Source organism: Saimiri boliviensis, chromosome 6 (assembly GCF_048565385.1).
Source record: "Saimiri boliviensis isolate mSaiBol1 chromosome 6, mSaiBol1.pri, whole genome shotgun sequence".
Lineage (NCBI taxonomy): Eukaryota > Metazoa > Chordata > Mammalia > Primates > Cebidae > Saimiri > Saimiri boliviensis.
In genome coordinates this window covers 26622760-26646174 of record NC_133454.1, presented here as the reverse complement: position 1 = coordinate 26646174, position 23415 = coordinate 26622760, and the positions used below count along the sequence as shown (strand labels likewise).

The 23415-nt window shown below is 41.2% G+C and overlaps 1 protein-coding gene and 1 non-coding gene across 2 annotated transcripts in view; both read right to left on the bottom strand.

Moving 5' to 3' along the window:
* LOC101045145 (POTE ankyrin domain family member B-like) overlaps nt 1-9676 on the bottom strand; it is a 35956-nt gene extending 26280 nt beyond the window's left edge. The window contains 5 exon segments of the mRNA XM_010330784.3: nt 2029-2166; nt 3460-3566; nt 6693-6866; nt 7027-7141; nt 9300-9676. Coding sequence (XP_010329086.3) covers nt 2029-2166; nt 3460-3566; nt 6693-6866; nt 7027-7141; nt 9300-9598 — 833 coding nt within the window. The 5' untranslated portion in view covers nt 9599-9676.
* On the bottom strand, nt 667-773 carry LOC120360997 (U6 spliceosomal RNA). The gene has a single exon (XR_005577362.1). It is a non-coding gene; the product is annotated as a U6 spliceosomal RNA (small nuclear RNA).
* Nucleotides 9677-23415: the final 13739 nt, after the last annotated feature.

The following is a 23415-nucleotide window of genomic DNA, read 5'->3' as shown; positions in this document are numbered from 1 at the left end:
TCCTAAACTTTACAACTGAAATCATCGTGGAATTCCAAATAAAACTCAATCTGTATTTTTTTCATAGGTTCTAATATGAAAATGTTGCTGTTTTCAGAAAATGTCATGAAGTCCTAATTTTGCTTATTAGTTGTCCTACTCTTTGTGACTTATAATTCAGGGTATCTCAACTATTTCATAGTTTGTAACTAAATTTATTGATAAATATCTCATTAAAGTAGATGATGTGATTTTCCACTATTATGGAGTTTATCAATGAAACTAATGGCAGAAAAGCCAATGGATGTAAGACCCAGCTTGGACCAATGATTCTTCTCTACAGACTGAAACTCTGAACCAGCAGATGTTTGCTAGGATGATGCTTTACACCCATGTTCATATCCAGCTGACATGGGAGACCAAAACCCTACTTCCATTTTTTTTTAGGTTCCATGAAGAAGTTGCAAGTTGACATTCTCTAAGTTTTTGACATACACACTAACAACATTTTGCACACAACACCACACACATTATTCAGTTCTGGTGTCATCTCATAGACTACCTTACATGACTATTTTTGTAGTGCAAATCACAATTTCAGTATTTTGATGGCACCCATTTTCCTTTATTCACACAGTTTCCTTACGGCTAGTCAGCAAATAGTCAAATGACCTTCTAGTGACTGTGCAAAATATGGAATGCTTCAAAAATCTGTGCAGCCTCCTTATGCAGGGGCCATGCTAATTTTCTCTGTATTGTTTCAATTTGAGAATATGTGCTGCTGAAGCAAGCACAAAGCCCTACTTTTACACATGATTAGTGATGAGACATGGACAAGATTTTGGTCCTATTAAGTCCACCTAACCTACTTGAGATTCTGAGAATTCTCTTCAATGGCTTCCCAGGAGGCAGAATTTGAAAATAATTTTAAATTTTGAGGTAGAGATGCAAGTAGCTTGCGCAATTTTCATTATTATGTAAAACAGATCACTCAGGGGCCAACCACAACTGGGAGTCTGCTGCTCTGGGGAAGGTTAATATGGGACTTTGTACTGCTTAATGTACTATACAGGATGTAGAGGTGTGTGAGGGTACAGACCTGGTAGCAAAGAAGAAAGAAACACTGATCTCTTTCTGCCACATTATTTCAACCTCTCTGACCATTTAGAACAAGCCCAATGAATATCTGCTAGATAAAAGACCAACACGGGCCTCAAAGAATCTTTTACCATGAAGGTCTCAGCTAAGTCTAGGCTGAGATGTGGGTTCCACAGCAGGTTCTGAATGTGGGGGTAAGGGTCAATTTGTTCACTTTGTGTGTGGATAAAGTCACACTGCCAGAGCAGGGTGCCGGTGCTTTGGCGATAATGGCTGAGCATATAAGCATAGGTAGGTGAACTAACACATGCTGTAACTTCAACATCTCTGTATGGATCACCATGAAGACCTGAGGGATCTGAATCAGTAAGGGCATCTTGGTGTCAAAAATCAACCATTATCAGGCAGCAGGACCAGTTTCAGGGGCAATAATGCACCAACGGAATCAACAGAAACAACAGAATGATGGGAATGTCCTTTGTTTCTCCTCATTCTGATTTGATAAAGGGATTGTCTTCCTTGGATTTAGTGAACCCCGTTGGTTCTTGAAAAATTCAAGGAGTACATAGGAGATAGTTCTCGGAAGACAGTAAAAGACTTTCTGCTAAACTGGGTATCTCAAGACCCGAATAACTAATCAGAAAAATCAAAGACGTTACATCATCTTTTACCTCATGCATAGGTGTTATAGTTGGATGAAATGAACAATGTTGGGATCTCTAAACATAAAGGTCTTACAAGTCCTGACATAAAGAATCCAGCACGCATTGGCACATGTAACCAGTCTAGCTTTTTGTCTGATTTCTAACTGCAGCAGGGAACTAACTCACTGCCACTCTAAAACCACCTGAACCAAACTATGACATCTCACCTGATAATATAAGATACAATCGTTGTAATTATCTTAAGCCTCAATTTAGTGTTAACTAGCCTTTTAATGTAAACACTTACATGTCATGATGACTAGAAACAGCATAATCAGTGGCAGTTTTCCCAGATGTATCTTGAGAAAATACATCAATATCTTGCTCAAGTAGAAGGCTAACTATACTTGCTGATCCACAACATACAGCAAGTATGAGAGCAGTTCTAAAATGACAGAGAGAATTTCTCCCTTAAGAACTGTAGTAAAGTTTAAAGCTAATCTAGTATACATTACCAATTTAATATCTTGCCTATCCATGCAGAATTAAACATAATTAAACATTTATATGTATTAAAAGACATAAGCATCTTGGGTGCTCAAGTGTCAATCTCTGTAAAATACCACCAAGGTTAAAAGGAAGGGACAAAAAGAAAACCTGTTATCTCAGTGGGGTATTGCATCGTAGAAGCTATTAATTTAAAGGCCTTTGATGGGCAAGAAACTATGCTAGGGCCACTTATCTGAAGTGGACAAAAATTTAAGTGAAGATTTCTTCTCAGCTTCCCTGGACTGATATGCTGTAATAGAAAATCAGCTAAGGGATTACATAAGAGCTATCTGCATGCTGAAAGCAGTAATATTAATAATGGGGAGAATAATAGTCATAGTAGCTTCAGTTAACAATGCCAATAAGCATGAGCTGGGCACTTAAATTAAATGCCGTACATACACATCTTTCTTACTTATGCACAGCCAATTTTGAAGGATATATTCTCCTTTCCACATGACAGCTTATTTGGTGGTAAATAACATTCCAAGGTCACACACCAAGCAAGTAAGAAAGCTAGGAATTAAACCCAGTCTTGTGTGAATCCAAAGCCTGGCTCTTTTCTCTTATCAGCCACCTATAGCTTGCTTGCCTTCATTAAAGGAAAAGTGTATCCACTTAAAACTAACTTACTCCCTCTCTCCATACCAATTAAAAATAAAAACATCAAAATATACTGGAAATAAAACAAAAGCTGATGAACCCATAGTATCAATTGTCATGTAGGGATAAGTTAACATTAATAACCTTCAAAGAAAGCAAATTAAAGCAGAGTCATTCAAAAGATAAAATGATAATCAACTCCTATTGATGTTGAATATAGCCTATTTAGTGGAAAAGCATATAAGACTCAGAGGTTAAAAACTACTAGAAAGGGGTAAGAAGTTCAATACTGAGTCATAAAGTAAGCTAAAAATTAAAGTGCACACTTCATGAGACTAATATGAAATCCATTTAGCTAACATAAAGTCATATAACCAAAAAGGTCACATAATAACTTCAGTCAATGTAGTAAGATGAATCCTACTAAAACTGTTCTTTATGTTGCCCAGTTTAACTGTTTTTCTACTTAACTGATTCATGTTAATCCTGATCACTATGTCACAATAAGTTCATTTTATGAATATTTATGATGTGAGTGACTGCTATCACTCTAGAACAACACACAGATTAAAAGAAATAACTATACCTTCCATATTTATCAAGGGCATTTAAATTAGCTTTTTTCTTGATTAAAAATTTCACCATTTGCTGTTTTTGTCCATGTACGCCAAGCAAAAGTGGCGTGAGGCCACACTGTAAAACAATACAAAGCAAAAATGATATCTGATACAAAAATTACATTTTCTCAACTGAACTGGAAACTATATAAGAGCCTATAGACTTACACTCATAGAAAGTAAACAGATTGTAGTCACTTCCCTCTTACTCTTCTGTGCTTTCCCACGCATCGCTCCTTCCCTTGGAGACATTCCTTCTCTGCCTCACCATATTAACTCTGAGCATCTCAGAAACTGACTTTAAACATTTATTGGTTCCAGGAATCTTTGCTTCTATGCCAGCATTTGGCACGGTATTATTGGATGATAATATTTTTTCCCCATCTAAACAAAGAGCTTCTTGAGGGCAGAAGCTGTATCTTTTATCTCTATATCCTCAAAACCTAAGACGAATTGTTGGGTATTAAGCAAGAATTTGAATGTAAAATATTTCTTTAGTTTCACACGTCTTACCAGAAGATCAAGCTCCAACGTGCAATAAAAATTGGTATTAAGACTCATACTGCCCATTTCAAGAATTTTTCCAACATTTATTCATTTAAAATCTATTTGTATTTATTTTTTTCAGACTGTTAACTAAATAAATAATCAGTTCATAGGACTACTGAAACTAAATTAACAGAATTCCTATATGTATTCTTAATAACTCTGTGGTTTTTAATGTTTTAAAACTGCCATCCTGATTAGGCGATTGCTCTACAAACTTAAGAGACATACTGGATTGTCGATGATACAGCTTCAATTGACCAAAAAGGTTTAGAATTTGTTGAATTTTTTTTTTTTTTTTTTTTTTTTTTGAGATGGAGATTCGCTCTTGTTACCCAGGCTGGAGTGCAATGGCACGATCTCGGCTCACTGCAACCTCCGCCTCCTGGGTTCAGGCAATTCTCCTGCCTCAACCTCCTAAGTAGCTGGGATTACAGGCACGCGCCACCATGCCCAGCTAATGTTTCGTATTTTTAGTAGAGACGGGGTTTCACCATGTTGACCAGGATGGTCTCGATTTCTTGACCTCATGATCCACCCGCCTCGGCCTCCCAAAGTGCTGGGATTACAGGCTTGAGCCACCGCGCATGGCTGAATTTTTAATTGAGAAACTCTGCTCTTAGTAACAACTTACTGACCTAAGCACTTGAATGATAAGTGACACCTGAATAAGAGTAGAGACACAAAATACTGAGAGGACCATCCTCTACTTATTGAAAGATACTCAATGTAAAAAGATATTCTGAATGGCAGTGAATAACTGATGGTAGGAAGGAAAAGCTATTATTCTGTAAGCTGGTTGATACTGCCAATAATATTCATTTTACTGTCCCAATCACAGTGATAAAATTCAGACTAGGCCAGGAATTGTGGCTCACACCTGTAATCCTAGTATTTTGAAAGCCTAAGGCAGGTGAATCGCTTGAGCCCAGGCGTTCAAGAGTGGCCTGGGAAACATGGCAAAAAACCCATCTCTACTAAAAAAAAAAATACAAAAACTGAGGTTGGAGGACCACCGGAGCTTGGGGAGGTGGAGGCTGTGGTGAGCTGTGATAGCACTACTGCACTCCAGCCTGGAAAACAGAGACCTCATCTCAAAAAAGAAAAAGTCAAACTATTACTGGAAATTAAAGATGTAAAGGAATGAGCACATATCCAACTCCAACTCCAACTCTTCTAGAGATATCTCAGTTTCTGAGATGTAAGAATTTACACATTACACTTATCTATTCAGTGGTTCTTACGCAGGAGTGTATCCAGATTTTGAGGAATTTCTTGTTGCTGTTAGAGACAAGGTCTCATTATGTTGTCCAGGCTAAACTCAAACTGCTAAGCTCAAGCAATTCTCCCACCTCAGCCTCCCTAGCAGCTGAGACTACAGCCGTGCACCACCATGCCTGGTTCAAGGAAATATTTTTAAACATACGTGTCCAGGCTTTATCAGACTTACTTTATGAAAATCTTCAGGGGAGAGCCTAGATTTGTAGATTACTTAAAATTTTTCCTCAGGTTACTGGGATGCACAATTCTAGCTGAAAACTAGTGCAACAGATAATTACTTCGGTGTCCTCTCAGCCACATGACCAATTGCCTTTATCATTTCAGGATTTGGCCAAAAAGAGAAAAGAGTAGGAGAGAGATTCATTTGCTGAAATCACCACATAATTTTTCTGGGTAAGAGGAGAACAGGGTCTAGTAAACTCAAAATCCAACTTATCTTGGTACTTATAAGCTCCTGATCTCCCACCTTTCCATCAAGACATTCTAGATTTGAAAGCAGAGTTGAGACTCCACTTGGCTATTTCTACCAGAATAGAATAGTAAGTCAGTTAAGTACTTGTTATTCCCTCTTCTCAAGGGTTTCCCTCTACATTATCACCTATTCATTGCCAATCTGGTTCCTCAGAGTCCTCCTAAAACTGATCTCTGGGCAGTTTACAACTCACTAACTCCCACTCCCAAACTGAAAACTGTCATTCTCCAAAACTAAAGAGAACCTTGTTTCACCATACAAAAGAAACAAATGAACGAACACCACCACCACCACACACACACACCCCAACAACCTTTTTATGGTCTTTCCCTTCCATTATCTAATTGCCAAACTGGCCTTGATGTTTCTGATTGCTCTCTTTTCTCCTTTCCATTTCTCCCTTAGCAACAATCAGAACTATCTTAAGCCTTGCCACTGAGAGGTACATCACTTCATGCTATTACTTTTTTTTAGGAACTTGTCAAAGTAACAGGATTTCTATTCGCTGAAAAATGTTTTGGTTTTCTTGGAGTTTTAATGTAAAACCTAGTTCCAGGGCAAATTGTATTATTTTACAATCATTAGGGGAAAAAAACCCAGAAACCTGGGAGGGCAAAATTGAAAAAAATAAGTGTTACCTTTTACAAATTCAAGTGTTTTCAACAAAAAAAAATTACCATTAAGTGCATTAAAAAAACAAAACAAAAAAACTGGACCCTCTCTAATGCTTCTTTAAATTTAACAATATTTAAAGTAAAATCTTAGATAATTAAGTCACTTCAAAATATTTTCATTCAGGTTGTGCTTGAGCTTCCTAATATGGAAAACTGACCCTTACACAGGAGGTCAGTGTTAAAACAATCACATTTCAGTATTTTGAAAATAAAATTGGTAGATCTATACCTTGTTTTTTGCTTCAGTATCAGCACCGTATAAAAGCAGTGCTTTGGCCAGTAATTTGTCTTCGTTGTAGACCGCGTAGTGTAGTGCGGTATTGCCATACACATCCGGAAGGTTTGGATCAGTGCCATGTTCTAGCAACATTAACACACATTCATCTTCTTGGCACTGTACGGCCTGTCAGTATTAGACCAAAAACAAATTATAAATCCTAGGAATTCAAAATGAATATTCCACAGGTTTCATCAACTAGTTCTATTTAGGTAAGAACACTCATCTTTATTCTATGTATTGAAATCAAATACACCTCAGGCCGATACAGTCGGCTACTGCATACCTTTATTAGAGCTGTCCTCTTTTTGCTGTCAAAGGCATTAAGCTTACATCTTCTGTCCAGCAGGAGTTTGACTACTTCTGAATTCCCACTGGCAGATGCCAAATGGAGAGCAGTTCTATGAGAGTGAGAAGACTTTTTAGGAAATTGTAGTGCATTATCTACAGCCACCTCAACAATTCATGTCATTGCAAACACTAAATAGCCTATTACTCTGCCTTCAAAACAAACACTGAATATTCCTTTGAAGAAAGTACACTATTACTTTCTTCATTATCCCTCATTACTCACTGCATGAATAAAAGAGCAGCCTATTTGAACAGAAAGAGCATAGCCCTTGGATTGCATTCAACTTGGGCTGGAATCCTACTTCAAGCTCTACCACTTCTTAGATGTTGCTGAGCTGTTTTTTATCTCAATTTCCTCATCAATAAAATGAGAATGAAAATAGTAGCTTTCTCACAGGAAACCACTGTAATACTTAAATGAGACTCTACACAAAAGACAGAGAATAGTTCCTAACCCAAAAAACAGCTCAATAATTATTAGATATTATAATTTTTACTACAACTACTAGAGACAACATTTAAATTAAGTGAGATAATACAATTATACCTACACTTTGAGGTATGTTTTAGAGATTACAGGTAACATTCTATTTTAGTGATTCTAAGATGACTATTGTCTCCATGTTTAAACATTTCTTACACTGGAATACCACTTATAATTCATGATTTACTATGATTGGCAGCATTTAAATAATTCTCTTATTAGGACATAAAGTAATGGGGCATCTTGCAATCCCTGGTGCCTTACATTAGGAAGACTATGTTATAGTATAACAAGTCTGGTGCAGTTCTAGTCTGATGACTGGCATTTAGACAAATTTTAGTTCTTACAGAACTATGAAATAAGAGGGCTGAGGTGAAAACAAAAACAAATTTCTAAAATAAATTAATTCTTACTTTGGTTTTCAAAAAACTTTAAGCCAAAGAAAACTTGGGATTTAAATGAATAGGTAAGGTTCATTTTTTTCGATACTGAGATTTACAGAATGTATGTAAATCACTGGGTGTGTGTAATCCCAGCTACTTGAGAGGTTGAAGCAGAGAACTGCTCAAACCTGGGAGACAGAGGTTGCAGTGAGCCAAGATCACACCACTGTACACCAGCCTGAGCGACAGAGCAAAACTCCATCTAAATACACACACACACACACACACACACACACACACAGATATATGTATATATATACATAGATATTTATACATGTATTTATATATATATATATATGTATATACATACACATATATATAGGCATTTGTGGGTTTTTTTTTGATACTTTTCACCTTTTGTGTATTTAAAATTTTTAATCTATACTCTAGGAACTTATTTTTGTGACATAAAAATCTAGCTAGGTTTCTCCAAACAGCATGCATTTCATTTAAGAATAATTCTTTTTTTACTAATATAACACATCACCATCATTAAGTGCTAAATTCTTACATATATTTGGGTATTTCTGGATTTCCTGTTCTGTTCTATTCATTTATGTCTTTTCAGCTGTTAGTAAACAATTTGTGGAAACAGCACACGCAAATTTTGATATCTGGAAAAGCAAATCTTTTTCTATTCTGCTACAAAAAATTAATTTATCACGATAAAAGATGGCATATGTAATTTAAAAATGCTAAAATTTTGCTATTTTCAAAGCAAAAAGTGATAGCTAAAAGTGATAAACACAGGAAGAGCTTGTATCTTAAGAGAAATGGGTCTTCCTATTTAAAGACACAAACCATCTTCCCATTTATTTTCCTTCTAAGATTTCTCAGTAAATAACATATTTACATAGGACACACTGATATGAAATGCATATTGAATTTTACCTGAAGAATATTTAGTGAGAAGTTGATATACTACGGGACTTAGCTCTCAATATACACCTTTCTATAATGTATATAACATTGTTTTCAAATGTGTACATTAAAAATAATCTGCTACAATGATTTAATTTTGCTAGTTAAATCACTTTATGACAGTCTATTAGTGTTCTATAAGGGCAATTATAATTTGATTGGAAATCAGTTAAAGGTTTTGTTTTGTGTTGCCGCTCATAAAGAGGTCTGTGCCCTGACCCCTCTGAGGTTTCCACACCCAAGGTGGTGTGGGGCTTGCAGAGGCGATAAAGCCAGGCACCCCACCACCACCCCCACACCAGTAGGGCACGTCCCCACCATCCCTACACAGCCCGCCTCCTCTCAGCGAGGCCCGGTTACCTCTTTTGCTTGTCCCTCTTGTTCACATCAGTGCTCCTGAGCATGACGATGAGATTGGCTCTGGGGACTTTACCCCACCAGGCGGCTCTGTGGAGCTTGCCCAGGTCTTCTCGACCGACCTGGTACCTTGGCTCCTTGAAGGCACTGTCGCCGTAGTCTTCCCAAGTGCCCACGTTGCTCTTGCCGCTCCCCCTGCAGCAGGGGAAGCAGGGGAAGCACCATTTGCCCATCTTGCTCCTGAGACCAAAGGGCTTCTTCATAGCGGAGGCAGCCGGCTTTGAACAAACCTCAGCCACCATCTGCTTTTTACAGCCGGGGAGGCCAGTAGTAGCGAGCAGATCGCCTCTACCAACAAGCTTTGCCAACTAGCAGGAAACTCCAGGTTTCCAACCTGTTTGAAGAAAAAAAGTCAATCCCAGCCAAAACCTTCCAACCCCAGCAGGGGAGCCCAGCCCAGCCCGCCCAGGGAGAACCCACGCCCACACCCACGCCCACCCAAGGAAACACCCAGCCCAGCCAGAGGAATGCCAAGCTTAGCAGAGAAAAGGTCAAGCCCAGCAAAGAAATGTGAGGGAAGAAATGCCAGTCCAAGCAAGGAACATGAAGCCAAGCGAAGAACGCCAAGTTAATCCAGGACCGAAAAGCCAAGCCAAGCCAAGCCGTTACAGGCAAGACAAGCCGGTGCGCGCGCGTGTGGTGTGTGCGCGCCGTTACAGGGAAGCCAAGCTGTTATGCACGTGCAGGGTGCGCGTGCCGCGTGCGCGCCTCTGGTGGCATCACTGTACGTGGCACAGATGGTGGCTGACGTGCAACTCGCGCACCCAAGTCCTGGCACCACAAATGTTAGTGACAGCCTTGTGTTCCCAGCAAACTTCGAGGGAAATGATGGAGCTTTCAGGCCATTCAGAAGAGGAGGCCGCCCCTGAGAAAAAGCCTCTTGAAGCAGTACTGGGGCTAGAGCGCCTGCAACTTGAGAATGCTGACAGCCTCCCTGAAGAAAGACCCCGAGACAATCTTGGTGGTACTGGTGCAGGTGGCAGCAGCTGCAGCTTGGAGCTCTGGCTGGTGGAGCTTGCTGCAAATGGCCTCAAAATAGCGGAGCACAAGCAGCCCACCAAGCCCAGGGCCTGCCTGAGGCACTTTTGCCACCTGTCTGCACCCAAAACACATGTCCATTGGTGATGGAGCACTTGAGAGCCACAGGATTGGGGCTGGTTGGCCAGCTCCCACGCTGGTCCCCCCTGGCCCATTGTCCAAGCCAGGGCTAACCGCTGTGGGGCTTCTGGTCCAGAGGGCTCTGCTGGCATGCAAGAAAGGTGTGGTGCAGACCGCTGTCTCCAGGCCAGCAGGAGGAGGGTTTGGAGGAGCACCTACCTGATTGTGAGATGCAGAAAGGCACCTCCATGTGCAGATCCAGGTAACAGGATGCTGTGAGCCCCAGGGAGTCAGTCTGGAGCCTCCCTGGCAGTCTCTGAGCTGGACCCAGGCAGTGGCACCTTGATTTGCTTCAGGCTGCTTCACCCAAACCACAGGCGCTTTGGTGTGAGAAGACATGCATGCAGCCAACAAACATATGAAGAAAAAGCTCATCATCACTGGTCATTAGAGGAATGCAAACCAAAACCACACTGAGATACCATCTCATGTCAGTTAGAATGGCTATCATTCAGCACTTTGGGAGGCCGAGACGGGTAGATCACGAGGTCAAGAGATCGAGACCATCCTGGTCAACAAGGTGAAACCCCGTCTCTAATAAAAATACAAAAATTAGCTGGGCATGGTGGTGCGCACATGTAATCCCAGCTACTCGGGAGGCTGAGGCAGGAGAATTGCTTGAACCCAGGAGGTGGAGGTTGTGGCAAACCAAGATCGCGCCATTGCATTCCAGCCTGGGTAACAAAAGCGAAACCCCATCTCCCAAAAAAAAAAAAAGAATGGCTATCATTGAAAAATCAGGAGACAGATGCTGGAGAGAGTGTGGTGAAACAGGAACACTTTTACACTGTTAGTGGGAGTGTAAATTAGTTCAACCATTGTGGAAGACAGTGTGGTGATTCCTCAAGGATCTAGAACTAGAAATACTGTTTCACCCAGTTATAAATCATTCTATTATAAAGACACATGCACACATATGTTTATAGCAGCACTGTTCACAATAGCAAGGACTTGGAACCAACCCAAATGCCCCCCCAATGATAGACTGGATAAAGAAAATGGCTCATACACACCATGGAATACTATGCAGCCATAAAAAAGGATGAGTTCACGTCCTTTGCAGAAACATGGATAAAGCTGGAAACCACCATTCTCAGGAAACTGACACAAACAGAAAACCAAACACTGCATGTTCTCCCTCATAAGAGGGTGTTGAACAATGAGAATACATGGACACAGGAAGGGGAACATCACACATTGAGGTCTGTCGGAGGTTGGGGGGCTAGGGGAGGGATAGCAGGGAGTGGGGAAATAGGGGAGGCATAGTATTAGGAGAAATAGGTAATGTAGATGATGGGGTGATGCATGCAGCAAACCACCATGGCATGTGTCTACCTCTGTAACAAACCCGCACATTCTGCACATGTACCCCAGAACTTAAAATTTTGTAACTGAAGTCTTGCTTGAGCTGCAAGGTTAAGCTAAAGTTCCTCTTGCTTGATACTAAATGACTTTTGAATGAAACAAACGGAAAAAAGACACACACTCTAAATCTCTTTTGTCCTTCTGTGATCCCCTGAGCTGGCTAGCAAGGGAAAGCCTGACCTCCTGCGCTGTTCCCTAGCTGGGGCAGAGTAGTTTCCTCCAGGGTCACAAGCAGCAGCTGGGCTCAGTGGGACTGGGCTGCCCTTCCTTCCTGCATGGGCATCCCCACACCTTCCACTGCTCCATGCAGAGTGCCATAATCCAGGTTCAAATCCCAGCTCCAGCACTCACCACCAGTGTCACCTGGCAAATGCCTTATCTCCAGGAACTTGCTGCCTGTGTCCTTCCTGACAAGAGTGATAGGGGCTGGTGTCCCTGGCATGCAGTGCTGTAACAGTCAAACACAAGCAGGAACACGAGACACCTGAGTGAAGGCCTGGCCTGCTGGCTGCTGGGGGTGCTCACCAAAGGGCACCTACCCATCTTCCCACTTGGCCTTGCAAGTCTCAGCACTTAATAGGCATCTGACTATAGAAGACCCCTGAAAAAAGTCCTGAGCTGCCCTGGGGAATATGACCAGGGTGATGGACCAGGAAGGACAGTCTGGGATGCCTGGCATGAGTGAAGATGGGCTGGGGAAGTGCCAATCTCTTCCCATCAGCTTTGGGTCCTGAGCCACCTGTACAGGGCACCCTGAGTGGGTAGAGAACCCAGAGATGCCACAAGGCTTGAGTTGCATCCCAACCTTCCTGAGTTCCAGCCCAGCCATGGCCCGGGCCCGAGGGTACTTTGGGCTCTGAGTTCGGATGAGGAGGGGCCGGTGACACTCCTGTGTCCCAGGATCTTGTCAAGAAGCTGGTGTCCTGTCACTGCCTGGCTCCAACTGGTCCCAGTGGAACAGGAAGAGGTGAATGCCCCTAGCATCCACCCACTGGTCCACCAACACCCAGGTCCACAGTGTGGCCACCTGAGTCACACCAACACCTGCCTTTGGGACCAGAGCAGGAAGGCCCAGGCAGGAACAGCATGGTGGAACAGTGGATGCAGGTGGACAGGATGTGCTATGAGCATCCAAGGAGTCCCTCTCCGTCTAAAAAGAACCTTTTATTGATACATAATATTTTACCTATTTGTAGGGTACATACAACTGCTTGTTACATGCCTAAAATGTGTATTCTGGTGACTTTGAATATTTACACATAATATTGTTGCTTAGTCACCACAGTCTGCTGTCAAACATTATAGCTTATTTCTTCTAACTGTAGGTTTGCACCCAATGGCCAACCTCTCTTCATTCTCCCTTCCACACACTCAGTCTTCCTAGCCTCTGGCATCTGCCATTGTATTCTCTGTGTCCATGAGACCAAGTTTCCTTCTTTTTTATTTAGCTCCTTATGTTAGTGAGAACCTGAAGCATTTGTCTTTCTGTGCCTGGCTTATTTTACTTGATGACTCCCAGATCTACCCATGTTTCTGAAAAATGACATGATTTCCTTATTTTTATGGCCAAATTGTATTTTATTTTGTATATTTACCATGTTTTACTTAGCCAGCCATCTACTGATGAATACTTGGGTTGATTCCATATCTTTGCTATTGTGAATAGTGCTGTGATAAACATGAGTGTGCAGGTACCCCTTTGTTACACTGAACTCTTTCCTTTGGATAACTACCCAGTAGTGAAATTGCTGGACCACACAGTAGTTCTAGTTGTCATTGTTTTAGAATTCTCCATACTGGGTTCCATCGTGCTTATACTGATTTGCATTCCTGCTGACAGGGTAACAGGGTTTCCGTTTCTCTGCATTCTCATCAGCATCTGCTGGTTTTTGTTTTCTTAATAATACCCATTCTGAGGTAAGACGGTATGTCACTGTGGTTTTGATTGGCATTTCCCTAATCAATGATGTTGAGTATTTTCTTATAATCTGTGAGCCACTTGTAAGTCTTCTGAAAAATCTCTATTCTTGTCCTTTGACCATTTTTACTGGGATTGTTTTGTTAACTTTTGAGGTTCCTCGCAGACTCTGCATATTTGTCCCCTGTCAGGTGAGTAATTTGCAGATATTTTCTCCCACTCCAGGGGTTGTCTCTTCACTATGTTGATTGTTTCTTTTGCTGTGCAGAAGCTATATCCCACTTATCTATTTTTGCTTTTGGTGCCTGTTCTTTTGAGATCTCATCCATAAATTATTTGCCTAAACCAATGTTCTAAAGAGTTTTCCCTAGTAATTTTATAGTTTTGAGTCTGACATGTAAGTCTTTAGTCAATCTTGAATTGGCTCCTATTTCATACCTGAGACATGGAAGAAGTTCAGAATGACATTGCTGAGAGAGTAAGAAGACTGTACCTAAGCAGAAATAACTGTCAGGAGAAGCCCATCGTGTGTTACTAAGGGGGCATTTTTATATGTTGCTTTCACAGGAACAAAGAAGCCAAGGTAATTCCTTACCCAAATTAAAGATATGATTTTTAAAGAGGAAGCCTTGAGAATCTAGCCCAATCTAACCATTACTCAAAATTATTTGGTACACTGCATCACTTTAGGCAGAGGAAGAGAAGAATTACAGGAAGGTGAATTCTTGAAAAATCCACAAAAATGTACTGTACTTGGAGACAAACTTGCAAAAGTTATCCCCCCTTTACCATGATTTGATGTCATAAATACCATAATATATTCCTACTTTTATTAGATCAGATTTTTAACTGATAAAAGTTTTGGTCTTAATAGCTATTTTACAAAATAAATGCTCACCATGAGCATATAGTTCTACAACCAGTTTTAGGAACTTAAATTTTTTATATAATTTCAAACATCGTTACAAGAATAGCACCAAGAATGCTACTTCTTCTCTTAACAAAGACTCACCAATTTCTAATTTTTTTCCATTTTATATCATTTACTTTGTCTGTTTGCATCCCTTTTTAATTATTTGAGTGTAAACTACAGACATAATCACCATGAAGTATGATTTCCTAAGAACAAGGGTATTCTTTTACACAACTTCAGAATAATTATTAAAATTGTAAATTATTTTTTTTGAGATGGGGTGTCACCCAGGCTGAAATGAAGTGGTGCAATCTTGGCCCACTGTAGCCTTAGCCTCCCAGGCTCAAGCAATCCTCCCACCTCGGCCTCCTGAGTAGCTGGGACTACAGGGGTATGCCACCATGCCTGGCTAAGTTCTGTAGTTTTGGTAGAGATGAGGGGTTTCACATGTTGCCCAGGCTGGTCTCCAATTCCTGGTCTCAAGTGATCCTCCTGCCTCAGGCTCCCAAAGTGCTAGGATTACAGGCCTGAGCCACCCTACCTAGCTTGATCCCAGTTTTAGAAAAACTTTCTATCTAAATTTAGATGAAAATACACAGATATATTGGGCTATTGCTTTCACATTTTCTAAACTGCTTTTTTACATCATCAGAAGGGTTCCATAAATGTACTTTGATTTGAAATAATTTCTTGAAGTCAGACATACCTAGCTGTGACCTGGACCAGTCTTCTCACAGCATCCCCTCCCTGCAACCTGCAGGTCCTGAGGTCACTGGCCCTCAACTCTATGTTCTGCCCTGGATCCAGGCCCTAACTCAGGAAACAGTGGCACTGCCTCCTGCCCAGCTCTCAGCTGCCTGCACTACCGGTCGTGGGTGAAAGGATGGCCTGCTCAGATGAGTGCCTGTGTGTTTGTTTGTGTGCTTCTGCTGCATTGCTTGTGTCTTGTTTTTGTCATTTCTGTTTCTCCCTTTCCTCCCTGAGGCCTGCACAGGCAGCTGTGCTACCCACCTCTGAGTGTGGGGTGAGATGTGGCCCAGGCCGGGTGCCTGCTGGGAGCTTTCAGGAGAAGTGCAGCAGACACTGGGCAGGCTCAGACACTGCGACGGGCATTTGTGCCTTGTTCTGTGCCTGTCATTTGAGGCCATTTTGGCCAATGGGCAAGCAGTCCTCCTCTGGCAGGTTCACACTGCCTCCCACTAAGGTTGCACTCTGCCTCACAAAGGTTTGCTCTGCCTCACACAAAGGCTGCAGCCTGCAGGTTGGACCCTTGGGTCCCACCGTGAACCCTCTGGGCAGCTGGCACTGGGAGAAGTAGAGGACATGTGGGTGTGCCTGCTACCTCTGTGTGTGGAGACAGGATCCTGTCAACTGGTCTCCTGGAGGGGGCACTGCCTCCTGTGAGTGCCATGTGTGCCAGGAGCCAAGCACCAGTGTGTATAGGAGCTGTGCCACTCACAACCCAGGACAGAGTCGCTTGGCTGTTTTGGGGCTGGGAGATCCCTAAAAGCCTACTAGATCCAGCATCATCAGTGACTCTTACAGAGGAATCCTCTTTGTGATCACGACCCCATGAGCTTCAGGTAGCAGAGGAGACTGGTCTATTGGGCTGGCCCATCCACAGAGGTCAGCAGCCTCCCCTGATGGACCGAAGTACCCATGGAACAGCCAGAGTGGCTGCCGACTAGGGACAGAGACTGGGTTAAGCCCTCCTGGCTGCCTGCAATAAAACTGACTTTCCCTGTGTATTTACATGCACATTAAATGCACACCAAAGGGATTATTTCTGAAGGTCCCAGAGATCTGCTCTATTTATGATGAAATTGTGTCTGCTTCTGACATGCCTTCTTCCCTCTTCTATTATCTATGAGACATACCCCAGATAAGACTCTTGACATTGCACCAAGCACCATAGGGACTAAAAATTCTACTTACATAGGAACACAAACTATAAAAGTTCAAACAGGTTCTATTAAACATTACCTAAATTTCCCATTATTCCTTGAAGAAAGACTGAAAGAAGTCATCACAGCTAAAGTTGAAAGCCTTATATTCAAAAGTCTTTCCATACTCTGTGCTAACCCTGGTAACACCCCCATCCTTCCAGTAAAGCAGCCAAATGATTAAGAATATCAATTTGTACAAGAACTCAGGGTTAACAAAATTGTTATTCCTCACACTGGTCAGACCGAACTCAAATACCACCTTATCACTAATTCCTCTATACCTAGCAGAATAATTAACACTGCAGCCCTGCTTCTCATCATACGGAAAATTAACTCAGGATAAACCAAAGATTTCAACAGAAGACTTCAAATATAAAAGTCCTAAGAGACAACCTATCAAACAAGTTCTCAACACAGGCTTTTGCAAACCATTTAGGTAATTTAGTACCCAAAAGAAGTGCAAGAAAAACCAAAAGGCCCAAGTCTGTCCTAAGAAACTACAGACCTGCTCCACAGCAAAGAAACTGCCAACACACTAAACACACAGCCTAGAGGATGGAAAAAAAATGTTCCCAAAACAAGCATCTGACCAGTTTCTAATGGCCAGAATCTAGAAGGACCTTATATAAATTAAGAAGCAGAAAAATAATCCAAGTAAAAAATGAGCAAATGAAACGAACACACATTGGTCAAAAGAATACCTCAAAAAGACCAACTCACATGAGAAAATGTTCAACATCACTAATCATCAGAGATGAGGTAGCAGTGCCATCACACACCAGTCAGAGTGGCCATTTGTCCAAAGTCAGAACATAACATGCTGGTGTGTGGCAGCAGCAAAAGCGAACATAGTTACACTCATGGTGGAAATGCAAACTAGGTGTCAAACTGTGGACAGCAGTTTGAAGATTTCTCAAAAAAAAAAAAAAAAGCAGAGCTACTCTTTGACCCAGAAATCCCACCCTATGTATCTACCCAAGGGAAAAACACATGCTTCTATCAAAAAGACACAGACACTTGCATGTTCACAGGAGTGCCACTCACAGGAATAAAGACATGGACCTGACCTAGATGCCCACCAAGAGAAAATCAGATGTTTTTAAATGTGATACCTATACACCACAAAATACTAAAGTGCCACCAAGGAAAATCAAAAACAGAAACAAAATCATGCCCTCAGCAGCAACATGTATGGAACTGGCAGCTGCTCTGCTAAGCCAGCTGAGGCACGAACAGAAGACCAAACACTGCAGGTTCTCACTTATAAGTGGAAGCTCAACACTGAACACACACAAACATAAAGATAAAATCAACTGACACTAGGCACTACCAGACAGAAAAAGGAGGGAGGCAGGAAACCTTGCAGGAACAATAATCCAACTGGGGCTGTGTTCACCACCTGGGTGACGGGTACATTAGAACCCTGAGCATCAAAATTCTGCTGTATAGCCATGTAGTAAAGTGAACATGCAGGTGTACCCCTCGATAACAATAAAAGGAGCAGACTCAGCTTTGGAAATAAAAATAAAAGAAAGAAAGAAAATACAAGAAAACACACAAAATAAAACGAAAAGCCTATGGTGACCCAATCCATCCATTAGTGGCATGAACACAGAAAGATAACTGAATTGACACAACAAAGGAGCCAAATAATCATTACCCAAATTTACATATAGTGAACACGAAAGTTTTTCCCTCTAAAAGCACACCAAAGGCACAATGGTTGAGGAAACTGGGGAGTCACATGCAAAGGACCGAAATAAACCCTTCCTTTGGACAAGACACAAAAAGTGACATAAAATAAACACCTAAGTGCAATCCTGAAACCAGAATCTCCAAGAAAAATGCATAGAGTGAGTGTCTACTATGGGGAAACATGAATCTGTGAACCTAAGCTACAAACATAAAAGGAAGACATAGGAACCAAATACCCGTAGACCATACAATGGCTTCGCCATCTCACTTTTCTTCTCAAAGGGACACAGAAATCACTAACAAAAGCTAACGTAACCATGTGAGACTAAGGACAACGTTACAGCTTCACAGTGAACCCAAACAAAAGGCATCCTGCAGACTGGGAGAAAATTATTGAAGACTGTGGATCTGGGAGGGCTTCTATCTAAAATGAAACAAATGGTTCTAGGTGGACAAGAACATAAAAACCACGCTTAAAAATACACATGCTAATGCCCAAAGGACTAGCATAGACGTTTCTGAAAAGACCTGAAACAGACTCACGGGTAATAACAAAGTTTCTCCACATCAGTAATCATCTCCTAAATGTAAATCCCAACCACACTCAAGATACTGTCAAACTCCCCAGAGAAAGCCTATGACCAGAAACAGCAATAAAACTTTTTGAAGAAAAGGGAAGTGTAGATTTGCTGACAAAGAAAGTCTCACACACTACTGGTGGGAATGCAAATTCATATACCCACTGGGAGAGACAGCTGGAGGTTTTAGAAACTTATTAACAATACAACTACCAGTTTTTCTAGCTATCCCAACACTGGGTATGCTGGCAAAGCCAAGGAAACCTGGACCTTAAGGATGTATCTGCCTTCCCATGTTTCATGAAGTACTCTGGACAATAACCAGGGTATGGAGTCAACCTACTAGTACGCCCACAGAGGAAGAAATGCAGGAACTGAAGGATAAATGCACAATGATATACTCTTCAGTCATGAAACTTCGGGATTCAGGTCACTTCTAGCGAAGTGGAGAAACCTGAAGGCACTGAGTTAAAGGAAATGAGCCAGGCAGAGGAAGACAAACAAATACAGCACGATCTCATGCATGTGGAATCGAACAAAGTGAATCTCATAGAGCAGCAATGTCAATAGTAGGTACCAGAGGCTGGGGGTAGGATTAGAAGCAGCTGCAAAATGATGCTCAGATGAGCAGCAGGAATTCTGGTGTTCTACATCATAACAGGGTGACTAGGCTAATATTATGGCATAATATTCAATATAGCGGGAAGGGACCATTCAGAATGGTCTCTCCACCAAGAAATTCTCACCGTAGCATGAAAGAGATGCAAGGTTCTGCAATTTGATCACAACAGCACCGATCCACTTATCAAAAGGTCCCTTGCACCCTTGAAGTAAAAGCATAGACCATGTGAAATCTTTGTTTTGAAATACAATCACAACACACTACTAAAAGTTCCATGGGACAACAAAATGCCCCACATTCCCAAAGCAGTTTCTACACATACAAAGTCGGTAGGGTGCCATCAAACTCTTCCGTTTTAAATTACTTTAAATTACTTCCAAAAGCCTTTGTTACCCAAAGCGTTTGTGATAGGCACTAACAGAGAAACACAGACCAATGGGCATAATGAGGGTGCCCAGAAGCAAACTCAAATTGATAGAGTAAGCACATGTTTAAAAAGAACCACAGAACTCACCATAGGAAGGGACAGTCTGTCCAATACCTTCTGAGAACTGGATTTCCCTAGGCAAAATAACAAAATAGGGTCCTTATTGTGCAAAATTCACAATAATCCACTCAACATGAATGAAAGACCTATACCCAAAACTTGAAACCATCACTCTCTGAGAAGAATGCAAATGGTGTGCAGATACCTGGGTCAACCAGGATCTATGCTCATAGTCTGCAAAAAGGAAAACAAAAAAACATGAGGAAAAGAAAAGAACACAAACGACAAGCAAAACTCACCGACAACAGACTGGTATGCTAGTGAATTTCCTTTACTTCATCAGTAACCAATGCGATGGAAAATCAGAATAATGCACACACCTGAAACTGCACAGACTGTAAGGATTGTGGGCAAGAAAGAATGAAAACAATGAATGAAAAGAAAGAAACACCCAAAGGATGATAAGAAAGGTCTGCAGAAAAACATAGCTGAGGAGACATTTTTTTGGAAAAGGTGTAAATAATCAACACTGCTAACAAGCAGAAAACACCAGAAAAGAGACAGCAATTACCAAATCACAACTGGGAAAAGAAACTGAATAACCTTTTCTGCAAAGAACACATAAAACTGAAAACAAGTGTGCTTGTTAACACCTGGTTAACATCGCTAATCATGGGAAAAATAAAAAGCAGAACAAGACTCAAAGACCCTGTCCCTCTTTGTGGATTGAGAATTACAAAGACTTTCACAGATCTTAAAAGAAGGGAAACCACAAACACTGCTGTGAATTTCCAGAGAGGAGAGCTCTCTTATCCACAACTGTAAATTCGTATGTACACTACAGAGACTACTTGGAGGTTCTTCAGAAAACTAAAAATACAACTACCATTTCACTGAGCTGTGCTACCACTGGGTGTACACCGGCAGCATATGAAATCAGTACGCAGAAGACATACCCACTTTCCCACACTGACTGTGGCACCAGTCACAACAGCCAAGATAAGGAATCAACCTACCTGTCCACTGCACAGGATGGGATCCAGAAATCTCAGTATCCAGTCACAACCAGATACTCTTCAGCCAGACACAGACATTGAAATCACATCATCTGTGGCAACACGGTGGAACCTGGAGGGCACTGTGGTAAATACAACACACTAGGCAGAGAAAGGCAAACCTCGCATCACCTCACTGATGAGGAATCTAAGACACTTTATCTCACATAGATCTACTAAGCACCATCGTGCTTGCCAGGGCTGGAGTAGAAGGATGGGCATGGGTGAAGACAGGAAACAAGCACAAAGTGACATGTTCCATAAGATGAATGAAACCTCTTCCATCACTCAGCACAGTGACTAGGGAAAACTTTACCAGAGAATAGTTTTCAAGAAGACAGCCAGAAGGGAGGGTTCTGGCTCTCCTCACCTAAAGGACATTAAAACTCTACAAGGCAAGAAACAATGCTAAATACCCTGATTTCATCACTATGTGATGCTTGTATGGACCACAATGTCCCCCTCTACCCTCTACTTGTACATCTTTATGATGGAGCCAATGCTGCTTTTGAAAGCAACATAAAGAAACAATGCTAAAATTTCCATGGAACCACAAAACACTCTGAAATTCAAAAGCCATGCTGGGAGGTCCAGATGACATCAGATGGACCACACTCCCTGATTTCAAATTTCACAAAAGAGCTACAGACCCGCTGCCTCCACCTAGACAGTATAGGGAACCCAGAAGTAACCTTGCATACCTACAACCATCTGACCTTTGAAACACCAATGGTCAAATGGAGAAAGGGCTCACTATGCAATGAATGACACTGGGATAGATGGCAGGCTATGTGTAGATGGTAACACTGGAGCCTTATCTCTCATCAGATGCAAAAGCTAACTCAAGGTGAATGAAAGATTTCAGTAGAAAACCTCAAATTATAAAAGTTCTCCAAGAACACCTAGGAAATACCTTTCTCAACATGGGGTTTGGTAAAGAATTTAGATAACTAAGTCCCTAAAAGCAACATCGAGAAAAACCAAAATGGTTAAGTTGAGCCTAATAAAGTAATACACTGCCAGGTAGCAAAATAAATCACCAGCACAGTAAGCACATAGCCTACAGGATGGGAGAAAATGTTCCTGAACTATGATTCTGACCAAATAGCTAGACTCTAACATGACCTTAAAAAAACCAAGAGGCAGAAAAATAATCCAACGAAACAATGGGCAAAGGATATGAACACACACTTGTCCAAAGAATATATACAAGTGACCAACGGACAAGAAAAGAACTCAACATCACTCATCATAAGAGAAATTCAACTCACGTGCACATTGAGATATCATCTCACAGTGGTCACAATGACCATTTGTCCTAAGTCCAAACATTTACACACTGGAAAGGCAGCAGAAGAAAGCAAACACTGCTACACTCTTTGTGGGAATAAAAACTAGTTCTCACACTATGAGAAGCAGTTTGGAGATTCCTTAAACAACTTAACACAGAACTACCATCCAAATGAGCAATCATATAACTGGGTATCTACACAAAGGAAAATAAAGAGAAATCCTTCTTTCAAAATGACACAGGCATGGGTACATTTTTGGAATTGGTATTCACAAGAAAAAATAAAATAAAATTGACCTGTGTTCCCTTTAACAGTTGATTAGATGTTTTTAAATGTTGTACATAGATACCACAAAATCCTACACAGCCTAAAAAAAAAATTCATGCCCCCACCAGCAACAAGAATGGACCTGCAGGCCACTATGCTAAGCAAACTAAGGCAAGAATGGAAAACCAAATACCACATGTTCTCACTCGGGGGAAAATACTCATAGACAACACAATGACTTTGCCATCTTTTTTTTTTTTTTTTAAATCTGTGATGGGACACACAAATCTATGCTGACAAAAGCAAACATAAACCTGTGGGACAAACACATTAGAGCTTCTGAACAGGAGAGAAAACAATGAACCCAAAGAGAAAGCATCCTGCCTTGGTAAAAAGGATGATTAGAGGGGAAATTATGGAAAAACGATAAATTTGGAAGGGGTTGATATCTAACATATTCAAGCACTAAAGCTAATAAGTGGGGAAAAGATTTTTTTTTAATTACACAAGCTAAAAATATGCAAAGAACTTGCACAACCACTTCTGCAAAGGACATAAAACTGATTCACAGGTGAAACAAAAGCTTCTCCACATCACTAATCACTCCAAACATGTAAGTCAGAATCACCCTCAGATATCAGATACCATTAAACTCCCCTGAGAATGAACATTACCAAAAACAGCAATAACAATTTTGGAAGGCAGCAGACGGTGTAGACCGACAAAAAAGGAAACCCTTATACACTACTGATGGCAATGTAAA